Source organism: Hoplias malabaricus, chromosome 5 (genome assembly GCF_029633855.1).
Source record: "Hoplias malabaricus isolate fHopMal1 chromosome 5, fHopMal1.hap1, whole genome shotgun sequence".
NCBI classification, from domain to species: domain Eukaryota; kingdom Metazoa; phylum Chordata; class Actinopteri; order Characiformes; family Erythrinidae; genus Hoplias; species Hoplias malabaricus.
Genome location: NC_089804.1, coordinates 22650918 through 22674280, shown reverse-complemented (window position 1 = coordinate 22674280; position 23363 = coordinate 22650918). Strand labels below are relative to the sequence as shown.

General features: G+C 45.3%; 1 protein-coding gene across 13 annotated transcripts in view; it reads right to left on the bottom strand.

Annotated features, from left to right (window-relative positions):
- atp2b2 (ATPase plasma membrane Ca2+ transporting 2) overlaps positions 1-23363 on the bottom strand; it is a 44045-nt gene that overhangs the window by 5378 nt on the left and 15304 nt on the right. For 4 of the 13 annotated variants that reach the window (XM_066671971.1, XM_066671972.1, XM_066671975.1 and 1 more), the window contains 14 exons: positions 22080-22244; positions 21628-21842; positions 21298-21540; positions 12901-13142; positions 12114-12348; positions 10325-10504; positions 7476-7563; positions 7247-7353; positions 6287-6478; positions 3840-4053; positions 3431-3642; positions 3070-3177; positions 2693-2875; positions 1886-1972 (listed from right to left, as the gene is read on the bottom strand). In XM_066671971.1, the coding sequence (XP_066528068.1) occupies positions 1886-1972; positions 2693-2875; positions 3070-3177; positions 3431-3642; positions 3840-4053; positions 6287-6478; positions 7247-7353; positions 7476-7563; positions 10325-10504; positions 12114-12348; positions 12901-13142; positions 21298-21540; positions 21628-21842; positions 22080-22244 (2471 nt within the window). Of the gene's footprint in view, positions 1-1800; positions 1973-2692; positions 2876-3069; positions 3178-3430; positions 3643-3839; positions 4054-6286; positions 6479-7246; positions 7354-7475; positions 7564-10324; positions 10505-12113; positions 12349-12900; positions 13143-21297; positions 21541-21627; positions 21843-22079; positions 22245-23363 lie in introns of all 13 variants that reach the window. The other 9 variants (XM_066671982.1, XM_066671983.1, XM_066671978.1 and 6 more) reach the window with 3 other exon arrangements.

Below are 23363 nucleotides of genomic sequence, written 5' to 3'. Positions count from 1 at the left end.
AGCTCGGCAGTGTCGCGTCGGTGGGAGTATGAAAAAAGTAGTGGGTTGGCCTCATGTGTCCAGGAGGAAGCACATGTTCACCTCCACCTGCCAAGACTAGTGTCACTGTGTGTGATTGGGGGAGATCCAGTGAAAGGGTGCCATTATTCATTCACTCATTCATTCATTCATTATCTGTAACCCTTATCCAGTTCAGGGTCCCAGTGGGTCCAGAGCCTACCTGGAATCATTGGGCGCAAGGCGGGAAGACACGCCAGTCCTTCACAGGGCAACACACACACACACACACACACACACACTCACTCACACACTCACACCTACGGACACTTTTGAGTCGCCAATCCACCTACCAACGTGTGTTTTTGGACTGTGGGAGGAAACCAGAGCACCCGGGGGAAACCCACGCAGACACGGGGAGAACACACCACACTCCTCACAGACAGTCACCCGGAGGAAACCCACACAGACACAGGGAGAACACACCACACTCCTCACAGACAGTCACCCGGAGGAAACCCACGCGGACACCGGGAGAACACACCACACTCCTCACAGACAGTCACCCGGAGGAAACCCACGCAGACACAGGGAGAACACACCACACTCCACACAAACAGTCACCCGGAGGAAACCCACGCAGACACAGGAAGAACGCACCACACTCCTCACAGACAGTCACCCGGAGGAAACCCACGCAGACACAGGGTGAACACACCACACTCCTCACAGACATTCACCCGGAGGAAACCCATGCGGACACAGGGGCACGGTGGCTTGGTGGTTAGCACGGTGGCCGGCATGGTGGCTTGGTGGTTAGCACGTTCGCCTCCCAGCACTGGGATCTTGGGTTCAAGTCCCATCTGGGTGGAGTTTCCATGTTCTCCCCGTGTCTGCGTGGGTGTCCTCCGGGATCTCCGGTTTCCTCCCACAATCCAAAAAAACATGGAGGGTAGGTGAATTGGCTTCTGTAATAACTGTCCTGGTTTGTGAGTTAATGAGTGTGTATGTGTGAGTGAATGTGTGTGTGCCCAGATATGGATTGGCGCTCTGTCCTGGGTGAAATCCTAGTGCCCGATGCAGTCCTCCAGGTGGACGGTCGTTTCTGGTCGAGAGTACGCTGTGCGCGTTTGGCTGCCGCTTCTCGCCAGTGTGTGTGTGTAAATTGAGCAGTGTAGATTGTAAAGCGTCCTTGGGTATCTAGAAAGGCGCTATATAAGTGTAACGATAACTAACTAACTAACAGGGAGAACACACCACACTCCTCACAGACAGTCACCCGGAGGAAACCCACGCAGACACAGGGAGAACACACCACACTCCTCACAGACAGTCACCCGGAGGAAACCCACGCAGACACAGAGAGAACACACCACACTCCTCACAGACAGTCACCCGGAGCGGGACTCGAACCCACAACCTCCAGGCCCCTGGAGCTGTGACTGCATTTTAAAAAAATGTGAATAAAATGAAATGTGAGCAAATGTGATTAGTTTGGTAACATTATTTTTACAGTGTTTGTATTTACAGTAATGATATCACTTTTTCTTTTAACAGTTATTTTTGTAGGATACTACATGCTTTTTCTGTATAAAAATGATGATGCCCATGATGTACCTATGTCCTTATGTGATTATTACAAACGGACATGGGCTGTGTCTCTTTTTCTGCAAAAACCGCCCTTACTCTCCTGCTGCTAATTACATAACTGAATGTATCTTTGTCTATAGGTGGTATCTGAGGTTTAAAGACGTCCTGATGTCAGAGGGCATCCTTGACGACACACAGAAAGTTATCACTCACGCCCAGCAGGAACAGCAGCAGTGCTGGTGGGAGAGGAAAGGGCATTGGACAAGGACACGTGACTAGGACTAGAAACATTGGTTACATCCTGATTCTGGCTGGTGGTGGAGGACTGGCGCCTCAGAGCTCCCTGAAAGGAAGTCCCACTCTTGAATGTGTTCACAACCTCGATCTGCAACAAGGGTAAAAACAATACATAGAGCAAACCACATGGCGTTAAAGTCACATTCAGAGTCAAAGGGATGAAAAGTGTGTGCAGAAATGACGTGACGTGAATGGACTGCTTTCTCACGCAAAGAAGCACGAGACGAGGCTACGACCGGCCACTGTCGTGAATTAAAAAGGCTCTGATGATTCGAATCAGGCTGATTTTATCATGTGACGAATGGTCTTCAATAGCTGTCATCTGTAGATTGACTTCACTACAGAATTGTATTGGGAAGCATTGCTGACATGTGACATTATAAAAAAAAGCAAAACCAAATGCACAGTCCTTATCATGCAAATGCGCAACCTTCTCAAAACGATTTTTTTTGCATGCTCTTTTAAATGTGCATATGCAGGTTCTATAAACTATTTCTATTTGGCTTTACCTTACCACAGAAGCAACGTTTCTAATTTAGAGCTTCCCTAATCATCAGCGATAGACGATTTAAAATTACAGACCAAATTCTCAGAGTCAATTTCATGCTCAAACCATACAGCCATTTTCACAGCACACTTTCAATCAAGCAAGCTTACACATACACTAATGCCTAACAATACTCCTCTGCGTCTAATTAACACCATGCAAAGCTAAACTGAGCTCAAACAAAGACTGAATTAAATGAAATCCTCGCAGCTTCATGCATGCAGGTGTTTCCTGAGTCCTAATTTCAATTATGGCTCTTACCTGAGTCTGGATTCTGCTGAGGCCTCGAAACCAGAGGATCTGTCCTCTCCGCAGCTCTCTCTCGGCATGATCGATCTCCTCCTGGTCTTCGTTCATCTCCTCCTCTGGCATGTCGTCCTTCTGCGTCAGCTGACCCGCACCCTTCAGGAACCTCAGCTTGCTGTTTGGAATTGAGGAGATCACCTGTGCCACAGTGAGCCATTATGCTTCAGCCATTGTTTTCAAACAGAAGGGTAGATATAAGAGCTCCATGTGTGACATAGGAGCAAGGTCTGAGCAGCACCAACTGCTGTGATATTTACAGATTTCAAATAATGTAGACAGAATTTCTCCAGGGTCTTGATTAAAAAAGCTCTGTAATGTTTATGGTGATTTACCTGTCCCCAGACCAGCTCTCCGAGCCCCAGGAACACACACCACATCCACTTCTCCAGGTCGAGAGGGGAGCAACTGAACGGCTTCCCTCCAAACTGCACAATCACGATCTAGAACATTGAAATAAAGAAACCTCAGTCTGTTTGGCTTATAGTTTGCACGCCCCCGGGTTCTAGTGCACTGTAAAAACGTATTCTCCGATTGGCTAACACAGCTATGTCTTGATGTTTTGAGTTATTCAATGACGGAATCAACTGTGTCTCTCGCTCCATGAACTATCACAAGGTCATTCATTCAACATCATTAAGATTAAAAAATAAAGCCTGAGACTAAAGAAAAACACCTCTCATGAAGCTGAAATACCTGAATGGCGAATGTTCCCAGAACGATGGAGCAGAAGATGGGATTCCTGAAGATACCGTCAAACACATTCCTCTCTCCGTGGATCTTGCGAGCGTTGATCTCGTTGAAGAGCTGCATCATAACAAAGGTGTTGAAGATGATGGTGTAGTGCTCCGACGGAGGAGAGTGCAGAGGGGCGTTCCTGCCACTGTCAATATCAAATATCTGTTCACCTGCAGATAAAACATCACAATGAGAACGAGAAGCCCATACACAACCACAGTGTTTAATACAAAACTGTACCATTTATATGATATAAGTCTAAATGAACATCTACAAAGACTCCATCAACTACTCCACTGTACTGTGGAGGAACCATGCTGCAAAACGGCTTAGAAAGGATATGAAGTTTACAGTAAGAGACTCATACCAACGAACAGCAGAGTGAAGATGATGATGAGCTGGTAAATGCCATGGCCCAGGATGTTCTTGGTCATAGTGCTGGAGATAAGAGGTTTGTTTCGGCCGTATGGTTTCCTCATGAGCAGGGATTCGGTGGGGGGCTCCGTGGCCAGAGCCAGGGAGGCAAACGTGTCCATGATGAGGTTAACCCAAAGCATCTGAACGGCTTTCAGAGGGGAGTCCTGTATAAACACAGAAAACATGTTTAGAACAGACAGTGCCATGTGTGTCTCATCATTTCTCTTCTAAGGATGTCTACTAACAAAAATATACAGTTCAGTCGAATACAATCTTTACATTTTGTTTCAAACACTGATATAATTATACAGTTAGATGTTTCAGGAGCATCTACATTTTACAGCTTTTGAAGATTTCGAAATGATTTATTTGCTCATGAATCTGATAAAAGAGCGGGCATATATTTGCTCTTGACGTTGGTGGGGACCTATGACTCTATGACTCTTTGAATCTATGAATCTGTGAATCTATGAATCTATGACTCTTTGAATCTATGAATCTGTGAATCTATGAATCTATTAATCTGTGAATCTATGAATCTGTGAATCTATGAATCTGTGAATCTGTGAATCTGTGAATCTATGAATCTGTGAATCTGTGAATCTATGAATCTATGAATCTGTGAATCTATGAATCTATTAATCTGTGAATCTATGAATCTGTGAATCTATGAATCTGTGAATCTGTGAATCTATGAATCTATGAATCTGTGAATCTATGAATCTGTGAATCTATGAATCTATGAATCTGTGAATCTTGCCTGTTTTTTTTTTTGCTCCGTGATAAAACAACTACATAAGGCAATTGTCAGTTTGTTGTGCAGTTCATTTCCAAACCACGCACCTCCGTCCAATGCTAATTCTACACCCTTTGATATAAGTATATGATACAGATCTTTAAATGTAGTTTACCGTATTTTCCGCACTATAAGGCGCACCTAAAAAACTCAAATTATCTCAAAAGCCGACAGTGCGCCTTATAATCCGGTGCGCCTTATATATGGACCAATATTGAGCCACAACAGGTCTCGCAACTATGGTAAGCAGCCGCCTACTTCATTTTCTTCCGCGCGCGGTGCATGCTGGATATATACCGGTATATATATTTCATTTCCATTTATTTTTTATGTAAAGACCCCAAAATGGCTCCTATTAAGAGACACGCATATGACGCAGAGTTTAAACTCAGGCGATCAGTCACGCAGAAGAACACGGGAATAGAGCAGCAGCAAGAGAATTTAACATTAACGAATCACTAACGAACGGGATTCGTGGATGAGGAATAACTTAGTAAAGTGAGCTTTACGTGTTTATTTTGTGTGTTGTGTGATTTTAACGTTTGAGCAACGTTGAGTTATTGATATATTGTTATCGCTTTGCACTATTTCGAGTGTTACTATATTGTGATTATTATTATTATTGAATCGAGGAAGTCCCCCCCCACTATGTGGGGTATATTAACATTGCACTACATGTTTTACCTTAAACTACGCTGGGTTGTAATCTATTAATAAAGTTGAACTGACCTATCTGACTGTTTTGTTGACATTCCCTTTAGCGCAGCTCCATCTAATTGATGCATAACGTAACCCCCAGCCTCTACTGTAGCGTCTATTGTATGCGCCTTATAATCCGGTGCGCCTTATATATGGACAAAGTTTTAAAATAGGTCATTCAATGAAGGTGCGCCTTATAATCCGGTGCGCCTTATAGTGCGGAAAATACGGTATTATATAAATTTGATAGTGTTTTGAGAATTTTTAATGAATGTCATTTTGCAGTGGGAGCTACAGTTGTACCATGTTGTTTACACTGCTGATCTGATGTCATGCTTCACACACTACACTGCAGTAAACAGAGTGATAAACACTGTGCCCGTATCTGCACATGCCAGTACATCCCATTCAAGATTTATATCGCTTTCTGCGTGTGACAGCGATTAAATCATAGTGAAAGTTAGCAGCTTTGTCCAGTAGAGAACCTGCTTTCCATGAGGAGTGTCGGGATTTTATTAGGTCAGTGTTCCTCAAGGAAATGAAACAAAGTTGCTTTATAAAACTAAAATTAGGTCACAGACCTTGGCTCAGTAATAAATGAAGGACTCTGTTTCTGAGGCCATGTTGAGAGCAGAGACGTACCTGCTCTTAGTGTTAAATTACAAACAGAAGATGGGTTAAAAAGAAGGATTTGTATGGATATGTAGTAGCATGCTCTGGTCTAGATTTTAAAGCCATTGTGATCAAAGCCAAAGATGGGCTCGAGGGCGTAACGCCTGGGGAGCAGTGGAGCTATGTTTTTTGGAGTGACAAAGCATCACTCCAACATCTTTGGGATTTGTTGGAGTGCTGTGTAGGATACAGAACTAATCACTGAAAATAAATAGAGAGTTGTCTCCTACCTGTGTAATACAGGCCCCAGTGAACGCCACGATCACGGCCACCACATTGACGGTCAGCTGGAACTGCAGGAATTTAGAGATGCTGTCGTAGACATTTCGTCCCCACATCACAGCTTTCACGATACTGGTGAAGTTATCATCAGTCAGGATGATGTCCGATGCCTCTTTGGCCACATCGGTGCCTGCGATTCCCTGTCAAACAGAGGAGACATTGAGGTTTATATTTCTAGATCCTCAGGATCATCAGATACAACAGCAGTCTACAAACACAATGAAACAAAAGAGATGACAAAGAATAAAAAGTAAAAACAAAGACACTGTAAATAAATCTAAAAGAAAAAAGTACAAAACCAGAAACCATCAGCGTAAACACAGCAGCGTCTCAGCAAACCCTTTCACTGTGGCTGCTCACTGTGCCCAGAACCTGTTTGTGTTTTTCAAAGACTGGCCTGGGGCCTGCTCTCCTGGAAGACGTGTCTGACAGAGGGAAGAGCTGCAGGAAAAATACACAGAAGAAGCCGCCTCGAGGCAGCATCCCTCTCCTGTTTTACTTTGCCTGAGGTTGGAGGTGTGAAACATGAAGACTGTTGACCGAAGCAGTACTTTTCCAAAGCATTATTTGGCGGGATATTAGGAATATGCCAAAACGCAAAATCAGCACAAGGACAGTAAAGGACAGAATAAATGCTATGGCCATCTAAGGTGAGTCGTTTCCAGAAGCCCACACTAGGGGGCACTCTTGCGCTTTGTGAGTCTGCGGGAGATGGCGTGATGGTGTGTGTCAGAATGACGCGAGCTGGGAAATGAGGACAGTCTGAATTGGGGAGGAACAGGCACAGACTCGGAGGATGGAATTACAACATCATGGCCTGCTTTTCTGCTCAGAGATAAAATCCCAGCTCTGAGACGGCTGTGTTCAGCGATAGTTTAGTTTAGCGATGCAGCAGCAGAACCTCGTACCATGGCAAATCCCACGTCTGCTTTCTTTAATGCAGGTCCATCATTGGTCCCGTCACCTGTCACCGCCACCACCTGCCTCTGGTCCACCAGGGTACTGTCAATGATCCCTGCGACATAGTACAGTTATAACAGCTTTGTATTAGACAGGGAGCTATGTTACAGTAATTAGCTAAATACAGTTATATCAGCTGTGTATCGGAGTTAAATACAAATGTTGTCTGTTGCTCACCTTTAACCAGTGTGTGTTTGTCTGTTGGAGAAGATCTGGCCAACACTCTGAGTTTGGGCCACACTTTATCGATCCGCTCCTGTTCCACCTACAGGACACACAGACCGTGTTGAGAGACACCAGCAGCCGACACAACATCATCACACTGTATCCACAAACCTGCCTCACCGAGCTCATAAAGCAGTCATCGCTGGATTACATAAACAAAGCCACACCTCATTAGCATATGCATGAGCCCCTGTAATTAGCATAATGCATGTCAGAGGGAGCTATAAAGCTGAGCTGTTTCACACTGACTCCTCGCTCTGTGGTTATTTCACTGGCTAATTATTGATCAAGCACCAAATGATCTAATTTAGCTTTAGGGGAAATCAGACTTGAGAGATTTGCAAGACTTCAGGGTATTACTTCAGGATGATGGCACTTTACAGCACGTATTAAAGTACATCAAGTGTTCAGCAGCTTTAGGATATGAGTGGCCCCTGATATCGTATCTGGGATTGATCCCATTAAGGACACAAGGCCAGTCATGATCGAGAAAATGATCATGGGTTTTTTAAATTGATTTAATTTCTATTTTTTCGTGTACTATTCAACATAATCAACAGGGCTGACGGGGCCGTCCCAAAACCTAGTGAGCGGCCTAAGTGTGCACGGACTATGTAGACAGCTGTTTATTCGTCTGTCCTCATGAGGAAGATTACTGAGACACTAGATAGAGAGCAACTGCATCACAGCTTGTTCCCACCCTCTGCACGTGACCGGTGTTTACTTCCCTCAGCTGCTAGTGTCGCCTCAGCATTTCAGCGCGATGGATTCTGCTCCTCGCTTTTATATTCATTCATTCATTCATTCATTATCTGTAACCCTTATCCAGTTCAGGGTCTCGGTGGGTTCAGAGCCTACCTGGAATCATTGGGCACAAGGCAGGAATACTCCCTGGAGGGGGCGCCAGTCCTTCACAGGGCAACACACACCTACACACATTCACTCACACACTCACACCTATGGACACTTTTGAGTCGCCAATCCACCTACCAACATGCGTTTTGGGACTTTGGGAGGAAACCGGAGCAACCGGAGGAAACCCACGCGGACACAGGTAGAACACAACACACTCCTCACAGACAGTCACCCGGAGGAAACCCACGCAGACACAGAGAGAACACACCACACTCCTCACAGACAGTCACCCGGAGGAAACCCACGCGGACACAGGGAAAACACAACACACTCCTCACAGACAGTCACCCGGAGGAAACCCACGCAGACACAGAGAGAACACACCACACTCCTCACAGACAGTCACCCGGAGGAAACCCACGCGGACACAGGGAAAACACAACACACTCCTTACAGACAGTCACCCGGAGGAAACCCATGCAGACACAGGGAGAGCACACCACACTCCTCACAGACAGTCACCCGGAGGAATCCTATGCAGACACAGGGAGAACACACCACACTCCTCACAGACAGTCACCCAGAGCAGGAATCGAACCCACAACCTCCAGGCCCCTGGAGCTGTGTGACTGCAACACTACCTGCATCATGTGATTGCTTTTACGGCTGAAGAACAGTTCAACGCTGCCTTAAAATCATCTTAAAGTATCTATGTAGGCCACATATTTAAGGTGTCTAAGAACTGGGACAGTCTACGTGTGGGCAGTGTGCACACTACGATGTAAAATGCACTCTATGTAGACAGCTCACTAGGTTTTGGGACAGACCCAGTATACTTCATGATTTAGAGAATAAAGTGGGAAGCACGAGACGCATGTGGAACTGTACCCTGAGAGCTCCACACTCAGCTCATCACAAGCAAGAGGTTCTAGCTGCTTAAAATTTGGGGGCTGGGGCAGCCATGGTCTTAAATCCCCTGGGAAAGTACATTTGAGCTTCTTTCTAATTAAATTATTCTGGCTGCTCAAGGCCAACACTGTGAATCTACAAATTACTTTTCCACGACTATCTTCCTGAAGCCTAATAAATGTTCTCTGTATTTCCCCAGCATTGCTGTCCTTGCGATGTACAAGGGGGTGGTCAGCTTAAAGTCCGAGCAGGACACAGCCAAGTGTTCCCAGGAGCTTTAAGCAAACATTTTGGGTCAGAATTTGCTGACCCGGTTCTTAAGCACTGTATTTGAGGGAGGTGACTTCTAACAGACACCTTAACGGCACACACACACACACGTGTATGGGGAGAATCATCAGACAAATATTACCCATGTGGTCCTCAAGGGGACAAAAACAATTTCCCCGTGTGTTAAAGTTATGGATAGGACCAGGGTTAGGGAAGTTAGGTAAATGTCAATATAAGTCTCCATGAAATGAATAGAAGTGTTTGTAATGTCCCCTTAAACCAGAGAGAGAGAGATAGAGTGTGTTTGTGTGTGTGTGTGTCCAAACTGAACAGGAATCACTGGGTGCAAGTCAGTAACACACAATGAACAAGGCACGAGTCCATCACAGGGCATCACTCACTCAGTCACTCACACACTCACACCCATGGACACCTTTTTATAGCCAGTCTTCCTAACTGAGCTCACGGAGGAAACCCACCTAACCCACACAAACACCCCGTACTCATCACAGACCAGTTTCATCCCACAACCCCAGGACCTTGAAGCTGTGTGACGTGTTGCGCCACCGTGAAAGATTAAGCAGCTCCAGCCTTGTGCTAACAGTCAGAGTGCAGGCTTGGCTTTACTCAAATAAACACGTGATAGATTTGCACATTCTGGATTGTTTTACAGACACTGTGAATATTAGATATTCTTTTTCCTGTGACGTTTGTAGCAACGGCACCGCTGTGTTCCCGAAACTGTCCTCACGGTGAAAATGCAGTACCTCTCCCTTCTCATTCCTGATTCTCCTGTTGAACTCCTTGCCGTCGATGCACAGGAAGTCCTCTCCTGGGTGAATGATGCCACACTTGATGGCGATGGCTCGAGCCGTGTTGATGTTGTCTCCTGTCACCATCCGCACTGTGATCCCAGCACGCTGACACTTTCGGATGGCTTCGGGCACCTGAGGAACACAGCAGGGGAGTATTTCTGTTGGAGGACTGTAGTTATTTCAATTAGACACAGGGGTGTATATGGTATGCTTTTAATTCTGAGAAGCTCTTTGTTGTTTGATGGTCACCTCTGCCGTAGGGAAACCGAGACATCCCTAGCAAGAGGACTACTGTGAGCTAAAGGCCCCAAATCAGTGTGTGAAGCCTTTAACGCCTGTGAGAAACAGGCCAAAGCCAGAAACCCAGTGTCTCCACAAACCATGAGCCAACAATACAGCTCTCGGGTCAAAGAGTACAACACCAGGCCCTATCTACACTCTCCCTACATTAATATCTCTCTCTCTCTCTGTGTTTTATGATATACACATAAAGTATTTGTATATTACATTAATCCCAGAGCTGAACTGGCAACTCCTTTCAATTTGGCGGAGGTTAGATTACCACTGAAAAAAGGGGGACTGTCTAGACATTTAAACGGGACCTGAGATGTTATCCTGTTGGGCAGACATCAAGCTATTTGGGGGGCTTTGGAAACAAAAGTCCAGTGCCACTTAACTCATTGGGGACAGACTGAAGAGGAGCAGCGGCATTAATAATGGACAGTGGCAGAGGAAGGTGACTGGTAACATTAGCCCATTAACTCAAATGGATTTGTTTACGGATTCTCGGGTGTCTACTGTTTTTATTAGAGAACGGGGCGAGGCGAAAAAGTACCAAGTTAGAAACTACCAGCTCTGAGAAGCAGATAAAGAGCAAATGCAGCAGTGATTTCAAACCCTAGAAAAGATATTAGAACAGTGCTCCAATTAAATAAATCGGCATTCGAAATGACCACATTGGGGTTGTGTTTTTTGCTGTAATGAATTATTAGTGTGAGCCGTTCTCAAGCCTTTTGGGGTTCAACTGCTGAAAACATATTTCAAAATAAAAACAAGTCGGCCCACTGCACAATTAGGCATCTATTAGTTTGATTATTGAACTGTGCAGAAACAGCATAAAGGCCAGTTCACAGGGTCTTAGGAAAACAGCATGTTCATTTCAAGGTCACTGAATCCCAAATGTTCTGCTTTGCACTTCCTCGTAATTCTGTTTTATCGCCACTGCTGCCTCCTCTAAGAGGTCTTCAGCGAACCCACAATTACACAGTACGGCCCTGGAGACGAGGGGAGAAAAAGCAAGAGCGGAGGAATGGGCGAGATAAAAGCGAGCAGCTGAATAATGCAGTGGCAGTGTGGGTTTTTGGTGCTTTGTGAAAGCAGAGAATGGTACGTATTGAGGAGAGACGCTCAAAGTTGTTGCAGGAAATAGTGTTACATCCGATGTAAAATCTTCCATTTTTCCGGTCTAACCATTGGGTCAAAGCTGTTCGCGGAGCGGCGCAATCCATTTCAGTGAGGGGTGAAATTCTCAAGACAAATGCCTTTGCTGCCACTTACTCCACATTCAGTGGAGAAATGTAACACATAACATGCAGGAGGTGGTGTAACATCTATGTTATTTCGTTATTAACATTATTGTATGGAGTATTTAAGCTTTCATTGTCGTTTTTACACAAACTTCCTGTTCACTGATCCTTACAGAGAGAACCCAAACAACCTCAAAAAAGAGAAAACCACCTACCTCTGGTCTGACTGGATCTTCGATTCCAACCACACAGATCGCTGTCAAATCAGACACGATGTTGTTCTCGTCGTCCCAGTTTGGCTCAGGGTCGGCGGAGAAGTCACGGTAGGCCACGCAAATCGTCCTGAGACCATCACAAGCCATGGGCTCGATCACTTTCTTCACCATATCATCCCTGTCCCGAGGACGGAACACTCGCTGCTCACCCACTTCATTAAGGATACGAGAGCACCTGGACCGCAGGAGATCAGGGTCAGTTTAAATACGTATGATACACACTCTCCACCAGTGTGGACGTTCATAAAGGACAGAGTTTACACAGCATTTAAGATTCCATGTAAAACAATCCTGTGGCATGGTTCTAAAAGGGTCCATACTAGTGTTTGGTGGTGCAGGTAAATATTAACAGTCATATCAATGTCCCGAGTTGAACTGGGGCTGACAGAGCAGGAAGAAGCAGTGTTACTCCAGGACTGAATAAAAGAAAATGTACTAATGTATAAGTAAATGGTACATGATTTATGTCTATATTAATGTGCTCTAATATAATTGATTGGTATGAAACATGAGCTGGCCAAAAAACGTTGAAAAATAAAGGAGAGCTGTAAACAGAATTAATAAAATTCTGGTGAAAATAACAGCACGGTTAGAATACCTCTCAAACAGTTAATTATACAAAATGGCACCTTTTGTGTTTAAACATTTCATTATAAATCTACCACATTCTGCAAAAGAAATGCTAAGGGGCAACCAAACAAATCAAAAAGTAGATGGAAAAGCTCACTTCTTGAGGACGATCTCAGAGGCTCCTTTGCTGTACATCCTAAAGCTGCCATCTTGAAGTTTAGTTACAGTGCTCATTGACTTCCTGACAGAGTTGAATGTGTACACCTTGTAGAGCTTCTCTTCTGGGATTTGGTTCCGAATGGACTGGTAGTCTCGCTTCAGGTCCAGGACCAGTCCTAACAGGCCACATTCTGTCTTGTTGCCCACTTGCTTGGGGAGGCCGCCTTCTTTATCCGGAGGCTGAAACAACCCAAACACATAATGGAGGACCATGAGAGAAAGCACAAGAGCTGTTTCTGAGATGTGATTTAAGGTTCAGTTTTAAAAGCACTCAGGCTTCGGTGTACTGACTTCAGTGACTTACTTGCCTACACAGACACATAAGTAAAGGAATCACAGGAGAGGCTTGCTTATGTTTGATATGCAGTTATATATAGACACCAGAGGCGATTGCTCTAAGACTGCAAGGGAAGCTCAGCTTCCCCTAAAATGTCAAAAAATAAGTGATCAAATATATACTGTTGTGTGTACATGTCAGTGAATAAATATGCACTACAACACGCTCAACTTTTGTTCAGAATCAGCTTCTTATCACTGGTAAAGACATGGCTTTCCTCTCAATCATTCCCGCAGCTTCACAGTGATTTACACAGTGAGGACGCTGAGTGTCCACAGAGTTCAATAGCGAAGCAGCGAAACGAGACGAGTCATTGGATAAATGCTGGGCCTTGTCCCGCCCATCGGACGCTCAGCGTCTCTGGGGGTCTATGGGGCAGGGGGATGGCCTCGGCTGGCCCGGACGCTCAGCTTCTGCATGATGATTGGATGATCTGTCTGAGGCTGAATCCCTTTTTGATTGACAGCGTAATGAGCGAATCAGCGATCCTTTGGTGTAGAGATCCGTGTTTGGAGCCTGACTTCTATCACTCTTTCTGACTTCTATCGCAGTTTCTGTCCAGCGGGTGCTGCTGAGCCCCTCCACCATCACAAAGCACTCACAGGCGGACACACTTCACATGGGCCAAGGCCGTTTAAGCAGCCTAGCTCTGCTGGCCATTGAGAGGACACTAGTCAAGTCCCTGGAAAAGACGCCTTGTTGGTTCGACAGGGTCAAAGATCATTTTCTTGAAAAGGAACGGAGGGTAGAATTTACGTATATATAAACACATTTTATGATGTAGGCCGAAATTGATCTTCCCCTCCTTGAAAGACCAGCATCCGCCACTGATAGACACATTGTAGCCTGTCCTTGTGCATTCCACTTTGACCAGTCACACGGAGTCATATAGAAGGGTGTGGCTGGCTGATTTGTCGCAGGGTTTCGAGACGTCCCGAGGAGAGTGGCTGGCACATGACTGCCGGCCGAGCGGCTGTCCTCTCCCCGGTCAGCTCACACTCCTGCGAGCTTTGGCATATGGCAAAGCGAGAGCTGGCAGAGTCACTTCCTCTTTCCAGCGCCGCTCCACACAGGGCTCCAGTTCTTCGCTGTGTCCTCTCCTTCCCTGTCCCCAATCAGGTCATCATCACGGCTCGTCTTTGATTCCACCCCTTTACCAACACTCAAAGTGACGGCACCTGTTTGGATGGCGGAATAAATGAGGAATAAGGAGCCTGAGGCATCTTGGAGGTTTTTGGCGAAAGCCTCGGGCCACATGGCGCTGCTGCAGCCGGACAAGTAGCTCTGCCCAAAACGCAGGAAAGAAGCGAGAGATTTCACCTCCAAACAGGGAGGGTGTGAAGAGAGATCCCAACAGAAACCGGTCGTATGAATCAAACACCATACCCTAAAACCATACACTTGCACTTGGAAGTGGCAGCCAAGCTCCAGCTATTTCTAGCAAATCATTATTTTTGCTCGTCCAATCATTACACTCCATTAGCTTAAGTACAGGACTCAAAGTCTATTTAAATGGTTTTATTTGTGCCAACTGCAATGTGGGACAAATCACGTGGCTGCAGTCGATTGGATGAAGACCAGCGCTTTATTCAGTACAGTCTCAGACCTACTGCACGTTCTGCATCGAGTCTACCACTGATTCCACTCGGTGAGAGCAATTTCACCAATTACTTGATGAAGACAACTCCAGCTGTGCTTCGAGCTACTGTACAGCTGTTTGAGACCTCTGTGCACAGGGGTGTACAAAATCCAGTTGACAGAAACCCAGCAAGCCTGGGGTGTCACCAATTAAGTGAAGAAAGGAAAGCCGATATGTCATTGACCCCTTCCTTGACCTCACTTCAGGTAACAATACTGACTCGAGTGACCTAAAGAGATCAACCCACAACACACGATGCCATTATTGAGACGAGCGTCTGTGTTGGAATCATTGATGCTTGTCCTGAAAAGAGTTTTCTGATTGATTTTAGAGTACAATATGCAATTGCTTAATTATTCATTTGGTTAGGTTTAGTTTAGCGCTGCAAACACAGACCATCAGCACAATGCAGTTCTACCACCATATTTTTAAAAATATATATTTTACAACAATATTTGTAAACTTGAAACAATGCCAAAAACGTCAATTTTATTGTTAGAATATTTTTAAAACAGAACATTAAGACATAGAATAACCTGTTCACACTACACCATTTATTATTTATATTTAAATATAGGCATTGTCCAATAAATATCTTTGAAATTATTTAATTCAATCATTATCTGTAACCCTTATCCAGTTTGGGGTCACGGTGGGTCCAGAGTCTACCCAGAATCACCGGTCGCAAGACGGTAGCACACCCTGGAGGGGGCGCCAGTCCTTCACAGAGCAACACACACACTCGAACACATCGCCAATCCACCTACCAACCCACGCAGACACAGGGAGAACACACCACACTCCTCATAGACAGTCACCCGGAGGAAACCCACGCAGACACAGGGAGAACACACCACACTCCTTATAGACAGTCACCCAGAGGAAACCCACGCAGACACAGAGAACACACCACACTCCTCACAGACAGTCACCCGGAGGAAACCCACACAGACACAGGGAGAACACACCACACTCCTCACAGACAGTCACCTGGAGGAAACCCACGCAGACACAGAGAGAACACACCACACTCCTAATTAATTACTAACTAACTCCTAATTACTAACTAATTATAAAAATGATTGTTATAAACTAAACCTAACCAAACAAAGCCCAGAAACTCACAGGATGTTTCCTCTTCTGTAACCCAGTAAATCAGCTCAGTCTGTAGTGTTTAGTGTTAGTTCTCTAATACTAAAGCAGCAGCTCATTTGAAAGTTGAAAGCGTGATGATCGCAGACAGTGACTGCTCTGCTGCCCCCTCACAGGGTGGAGATATGTTGATCTAAAAGAATATAAACCATTCACATTTTGTAAAATGCAAGGCATTTCATGGCATAACCACCGAGTGTGACTCGGGACAGTCAAAACCGAACCTGATCATGCGTCAGCAGGGACGGAAGCTGGAGATATGCTCATTAAAATACAGAACCTAGGCCCTGACCTAGAGAACTGTCCTCCAAAAAACAAGGTTTCCACATACGTACACCTAACCTCCGCTAAAAGATTCATGCGCTGGAGTCAAAGTGACATCAGCGCTGGAGCCGATCTCTCCCGTTTGAGACGAGGAGGTCTGATGAACAGGTGCTCGGGGCAACTCGAGCGCAACGGCCCAGGAAGTCTGCACTCAGCTCAGACTACAGCACTCAGTATCAGAATTCACGGAAGTACATCTTCAGCCATTAGCCTAGATCCAGTTTCAGACATCCACAACAAATTCTGCAACAGAATTCCTCCGAGTGGTAGTCCGCTCGGGTCATAACACCGCACCATACGGGTACCTGCGGCACAACAACATCAACATCTACACACAAACGGTTCTTATTGAGATGTAAGTTGAATTGTACATACATAGTTTATAGCGCTGCAGTTTGAATGATCAATATTCACATCACGCAGTAATGCCACCCACTCAGAGACGTCTCAACAATCTGCACAAGATCTCAGAAATGGCTTCAAGTATTTTGTATGATTTTTTGTACTTACCACAGCGCTGAATAGCAATGTGCATATTAAGTGTAGGTTATATGATGGTATAGCTGTTAGCTGATAGACTAAAGTGTGAATAGCTTGCATATTTGGTATAACAGTTTCTACAATGTGAATGCTAATGTGTATCTAGCGCTGCATAATGTGGGGCAAAGCAGCCAGCATATCCATAAACCTTCAAACCTTGAATTTGGAGACGGAGTCATATGCAGGTTTCCTGGCAACCGGATTACAATAAGGGAGTGACTTAAAAGCCCAAAGGCTGTGAAGTGTAAAGTATTATGTATACGCTACACACTCCATAGTGAGTCCCTTTGTAGATTTATTCATTCATTCATTCATTATCTGTAATCCTTATCCAGTTCAGGGTCACGGTGGGTCCAGAGCCTACCCGGAATCATTGGGCGCAAGGCAGGAATACACCCTGGAGGGGGCGCCAGTACTTCAAAGGGCAACACAGACACACACACATTCACTCACACACTCACACCTACGGACACTTTTGAGTCGCCAATCCACCTACCAACGTGTGTTTTTGGACTGTGGGAGGAAACCGGAGCACCCGGAGGAAACCCACGCGGACACAAAGAGAACACACCACACTCCTCACAGACAGTCACCCGGAGGAAACCCACGCAGACACAGAGAGAACACACCACACTCCTCACAGACAGTCACCCGGAGGAAACCCACGCAGACACAGAGAGAACACACCACACTCCTCACAGACAGTCACCCAGAGCGGGAATCGAACCCACAACCTCCAGGTCCCTGGAGCTGTGTGACTGCAACACCTACCTGCTGCGCCACCGTGCCGCCCCCTTTGTAGATTTAGTGACGGAATATCTCTGCCCTTATTTTACCACACCTCCATCATGAGAAAATATGGAGGGGGACCAGGCTGAGGACACCGCAGGCTGCCAGGTGAAGAGCAGGTCACACGTTGATTACATAATTCTGCATTAAAACATTTAAAGAATGAGAACCGTGCAGATTCGGGAAGCTCTCCAAGGAAAACGCCAAGAGGCTTCTGCTGACTTCACTCTGAATTAAGCAGACAATTGAAATGATATAGATATCAAAGTCTTCTTTTGTGCGGTTATCAAAGCGTTCTCTGCTCGGTCTCCAGGGATGAGTTATGCAAGAAGCTGTTCTCCTGCTGGGAGGGAGACTCTGGAGCATCTACTTTTCTTTTCCTAGACCTTCAGGATGTGCAGCATAAAGAGAGAGAATGTTTCTCTGGGGAACTGTTCTATAGAAAATCCAACAAGATTTCATTATGAAGGTTTCTTTTAAAACTAGCGCTAATGTCAGCTGGAGACCCGAGTGGGCGTCTGAAATGGGTGGTGTACCCGTGGCCTCAAACCGTGCAGATTAGACTTGATGCTCTAATGTTTGCAAACAACTGTTCATCAGGTATTTCTGGATTCTTCTGCACAGTCCATAAACCACTGTAAACAGTTTCAGGGGAAATTAAAAAGAAACAAGGGCGATGTTTGGAGTTGTAGAGAATGTAGTGGGGAACTTAGGGAGCAGAGGTTGTTCTACAGTGACATTGTGACATATGTTGTTACATAACTTTGGAAAAAAAGAGCTGAATCTCTTTGGCACACCCTATAAACCCTCCACTCTCCCCTTCGGTTTTCCTGTGAAACCATTTCAGATCCCGCCACCGCCACCCTGTCGCCCTCCCTCTCTTCTGTGACTGCTTTCCCCTGATTAGCGACAGGAGGTTCCTGCTTCCATGCCCACAGCAAAGCTGCCCAGAACTCCCCCCACCACCCCCCAGCCTTCTCAGAGTTCACCTCCTCTGACTCAGGCTCAGTTCAGATGTTTGATCTGAGAAAGCCACTGAGGGTCATTGTCAGCTAATGCAAGTACAACATGAGAAATAATTATTTTACACGAGCCTCTGTAATAAATAACTCTTTTCAAAGATTAAGGAAAATATAAAAGACACGAAACCATCTAAACATTCTTCTTTAACAGATTCATTACATTAACCCACACTGAGAGAGGAATAAATAAACACCACGCAGAAGGTAATGTAAAGATGTGAAAACCCCCTAAAGCACAAGAAAATAAATAAATAAATAAATAAATAAATAAATAAAATCCTATCAAAAGCTGCACAACTCCAAACTGCAAAACAGATGGCGGCGAAGTGATTATTCCAATTAGCACAATTTCATTTGAGGGCTGCCAAATGTAGGCCATCTCCCGTGTTAGCACTGGTGTCTGTGAATGTGGAGCAACTGGTTGGACCTTAAGTTACTTCTATTTTAATATTTTTTTATGCTCTGGGACGCTTTCTAATTTGGAAAGCATGCATATTGATATAATGTGATTCTGAGAAGAATCTGCGTAATTTATGCACAGCTTAATTCGCAGAACATCAAGGGATAGTGCTTCAAATTAGCCATTTTATTTTTTGTCCCAGCTTTCAAGCCCTCAGGTATTTAACCAATGTTGCCTTATTAAGAGAGTATTAAATCTCCTACTGTGGTCCAGCTGTGGTGAGATTTAAAGACTGGACAATGTGCCAGTTGTTACAGGGCCACAATGTACAAGATATCAAACTAACTCAAATACGTTACTACATTTTCAGTTTTAGTTCAGGCTCAGTGTTATCCTGTCTCTAATGATGCCAGCTTTATAAAGGTTCTATATTTTCAAATGGACTGTGATTTACTGGGATTATTATTCCCACTGTGCTTTCAGTCGGAACTGAATTCCTGCTGATTCATATTTACGCTACATCATCTGCAACGAGTAACACTAACTGCTTGTTATAAATGACATATTTTAGAAAAATAACTTGTTCAGTGCACGTGAATGTGAGGATCTAGAGCTTCCTATGTCAGAAACATGGGATAAAACAGTTCTGATTTTCTGCTGCTTTTAACATTCATTCATTCATTATCTGTAACCCTTATCCAGTTCAGGGTCACGGTGGGTCCAGAGCCTACCTGGAATCATTGGGAGCAAGGCAGGAACACACCCTGGAGGGGGCACCAGTCCTTCACAGGGCAACACACACACTCACACATTCACTCACACACTTACACCTACAGACACTTTTGAGTCTCCAATCCACCTACTAACGTGTGTTTTTGGACCGAGAGGAAACCGGAGCACCCGGAAGAAACCCACGCATACACAAAGAGAACACACCACACTCCTCACAGACAGTCACACGGAAGAAACCCACACAGACACTGAGAGAACACACCACACTCCTCACAGACAGTCACCCAGAAGAAACCCACGCAGACACAGAGAAAACACAACACACTCCTCACAGACAGTCACCCGGAAGAAACCCACACAGACACAGAGAGAACACACCACACTCCTCACAGACAGTCACCCGGAGGAAACCCACACAGACACAGAGAGAACACACCACACTCCTCACAGACAGTCACCTGGAAGAAACCCACGCAGACACAGAGAGAACACACCACACTCCTCACAGACAGTCACCCGGAAGAAACCCATGCAGACACAGAGAGAACACACCACACTCCTCACAGACAGTCACCTGGAAGAAACCCACGCAGACACAGAGAGAACACACCACACTCCTCACAGACAGTCACCCAGAGGAAACCCACGCAGACACAGGGAGAACACACCACACTCCTTACAGACAGTCACACGGAGGAAACCCACGCAGACACAGGGAGAACACACCACACTCCTCACAGACAGTCACCCGGAGGAAACCCACACAGACACAGAGAGAACACACCACACTCCTCAGACAGTCACCTGGAGGAAACCCACACAGACACAGAGAGAACACACCACACTCCTCACAGACAGTCACCCGGAGGAAACCCACGCAGACACAGAGAGAACACACCACACTCCTCACAGACAGTCACCCGGAGCGGTACTCTAACCCACAACCTCCAGGTCCCTGGAGCTGTGACAGAGACACTACCTGCTGTGCCACCACGCCGTCCTGCTTTTATCAGACACTTTTAAATTTTAAATAATAAATTATGAAGTAAAACATAGTCTGAATACAAATAAAAATAAAAAAGAAGACAGAGGTTTCACAGGTCACTCAGTACATTATTTCTGATTAATTGAACATCCAATCGCAAATAAGGCTCAGGGCAAACCCATACAATACTCTGAAAATCAGCTGGTTAGTTCTTTTTAGCGGGATGTGTAGTGAAGTCAAGTCATATTTACTTATATAGCACATTTAAAAGACAAAGTGCTGCACAACAAATTCAACTAACAAAACAAAACAGTTCAAATTGTAAAAAAGTTTATGGAATTTCTTACATTTCCAACTGCCCTCACTGTCCTTAATTCTACTCTTCAGTGCACAGAAAAACATAAAGGTCCCTTACCAGGATCTTCGTGGTGTAAGCACTGTTGATGGATATAGCGCTGACCAATATGTCCAACGTTTTAGGTGGGATAGAGCTCGGGTCCGGGATTACTTTGTAGTGAACGTCTCCCACATAGCACTGCACTGCAGTCATCCTGTTAGTGGTCAGAGTGCCGGTCTTGTCCGAGCAGATCGCCGTGGCATTGCCCATGGTCTCGCAGGCGTCCAGATGACGCACCAGGTTATTGTCCTTCATCATTTTCTACATTTAATCGAGGAAAAAAGATAGCGTACTGTCACACAAATAATGTTTCTTTTGTCTTATTATATATGACTAGAAAACGTTTACCTTGACTGAGTACGCCAAGGAGATGGTGACCGCCAGCGGAAGTCCTTCAGGAACAGCGACCACCAGGACTGTTACACCAATGATGAAGAATTTTACAAAATACTGGATATAAATGGGAGTACATTCCGGAAGCCACTGCCTCTTCTGGAGCACAAAGTTGTCAATGGCAAAGTAGAGCACCAAGATGATGACCGTAATTGCAGACATCACCAAACCTGCAAACAGCCCACAGAGGATCCATTTATTATAAACAATCAAGTCTACTTCCAGATAAGGTCATAGGGTTGTTGTGATTTTAGGGTTGTATCATATTGGACCGACTGTAATTCATCCTGTTTGGCTGCATGATATTTGAAGAACATCCCATCCCAAAAAGTGCACCCCATCAGAACCTGCTGCAGAAAGCACACATTTCATCAGCCGTGTGTTTATTTACAGAGGAGGGGAAGTACCCGCTTTGCCGATCTGCACGGCCAGCTTCGTCAGTTTGCCTTGGAGGACGGACTTCTCTTTCTTGGAGACGCTTGCTTTCTTCTTCTCTTTCTCATCAGCCTCCCCACCTTCCGCACTCTTCAGAGGCTGCATTTCCATGGCAGCGGCACCGTCTTGCTTCTTCACTGAAACGGTCAGAAGGGAAAGGTTTCGGCTTTAGACCGTCGGAACAAGTCATAAACTGCTGAGTCAGGGTTTTTCAGATATTCTTCTAAAACAATAACATTCGATTACTCAGGGTTCACCACACCACTTGTGAAATACCAGTTTCTAAGCTTTAAAGTTGCAGGTGATCAACCTAGACGTATCTGCTGCTTTAGTTTTGTGGTGGAAATGTGAATTTAAAGGAGTTAACAAGTAACAAACTGTCCAAAAAACCACTCAATCAAGTCCATTAGAGACTACTGTACACATCAACATAGTCTGAGGGGAGCTTGAGATTGTGGTTTGATATAAGTTACCACTCTTTGTAGATTCATCAGACTCAGCCCTGGTGCTGCCAAACGAACTAATGTTGGCTACAACATGGCTGCTCTATGTTTAGATCAAGGGGAAATGTATGCTGCCTATGCACGAAAACCTGGATACATTTATTTGAATATTTTGGACATCACACTACAAGGACTAGCTGAGTCTCCCAGCACACAAGGCATATTTAATACAAGATAACATCCAGGATTATTGAGCTCAGGTTCATTCATTCATTCATTATCTGTAACCTTTATCCAGTTCAGGGTCACGGTGGGGCCAGAGCCTACCTGGAATCATTGGGTGCAAGGCAGGAATACAACCTGGAGGGGGCGCCAGGGCAACACAGACACACACTGACACATTCACTCACACACTCACGGACACTTTTGAGTCGCCAATCCACCTACCAACGTGTGTTTTTGGACTGTGGGAGGAAACCAGAGCACCCGGAGGAAACCCACGCGGACACAGGGAGAACACACCACACTCCTCACAGAGAGTCACCCGGAGCGGGAATCGAACCCACAACCACCAGGCTCCTGGAGCTGTGTGACTGCGACACTACCTGCTGCGCCACCGTGCGGCCCGAGTTCAGGTTCAGAAAAGCAGAATTAAACAGTTCACTGATCTGAGAAAACCTCAGTAAGAAATGCACAGAAGAACACAAGTCATTAAACTGTCAGACAGTTCCCTGAAGTTGAAAGTCAAACGACTCTACCCTGATAACTCCACATAGTAAACAAAACGGACGTCACCGTGATAATCCAGAAAAC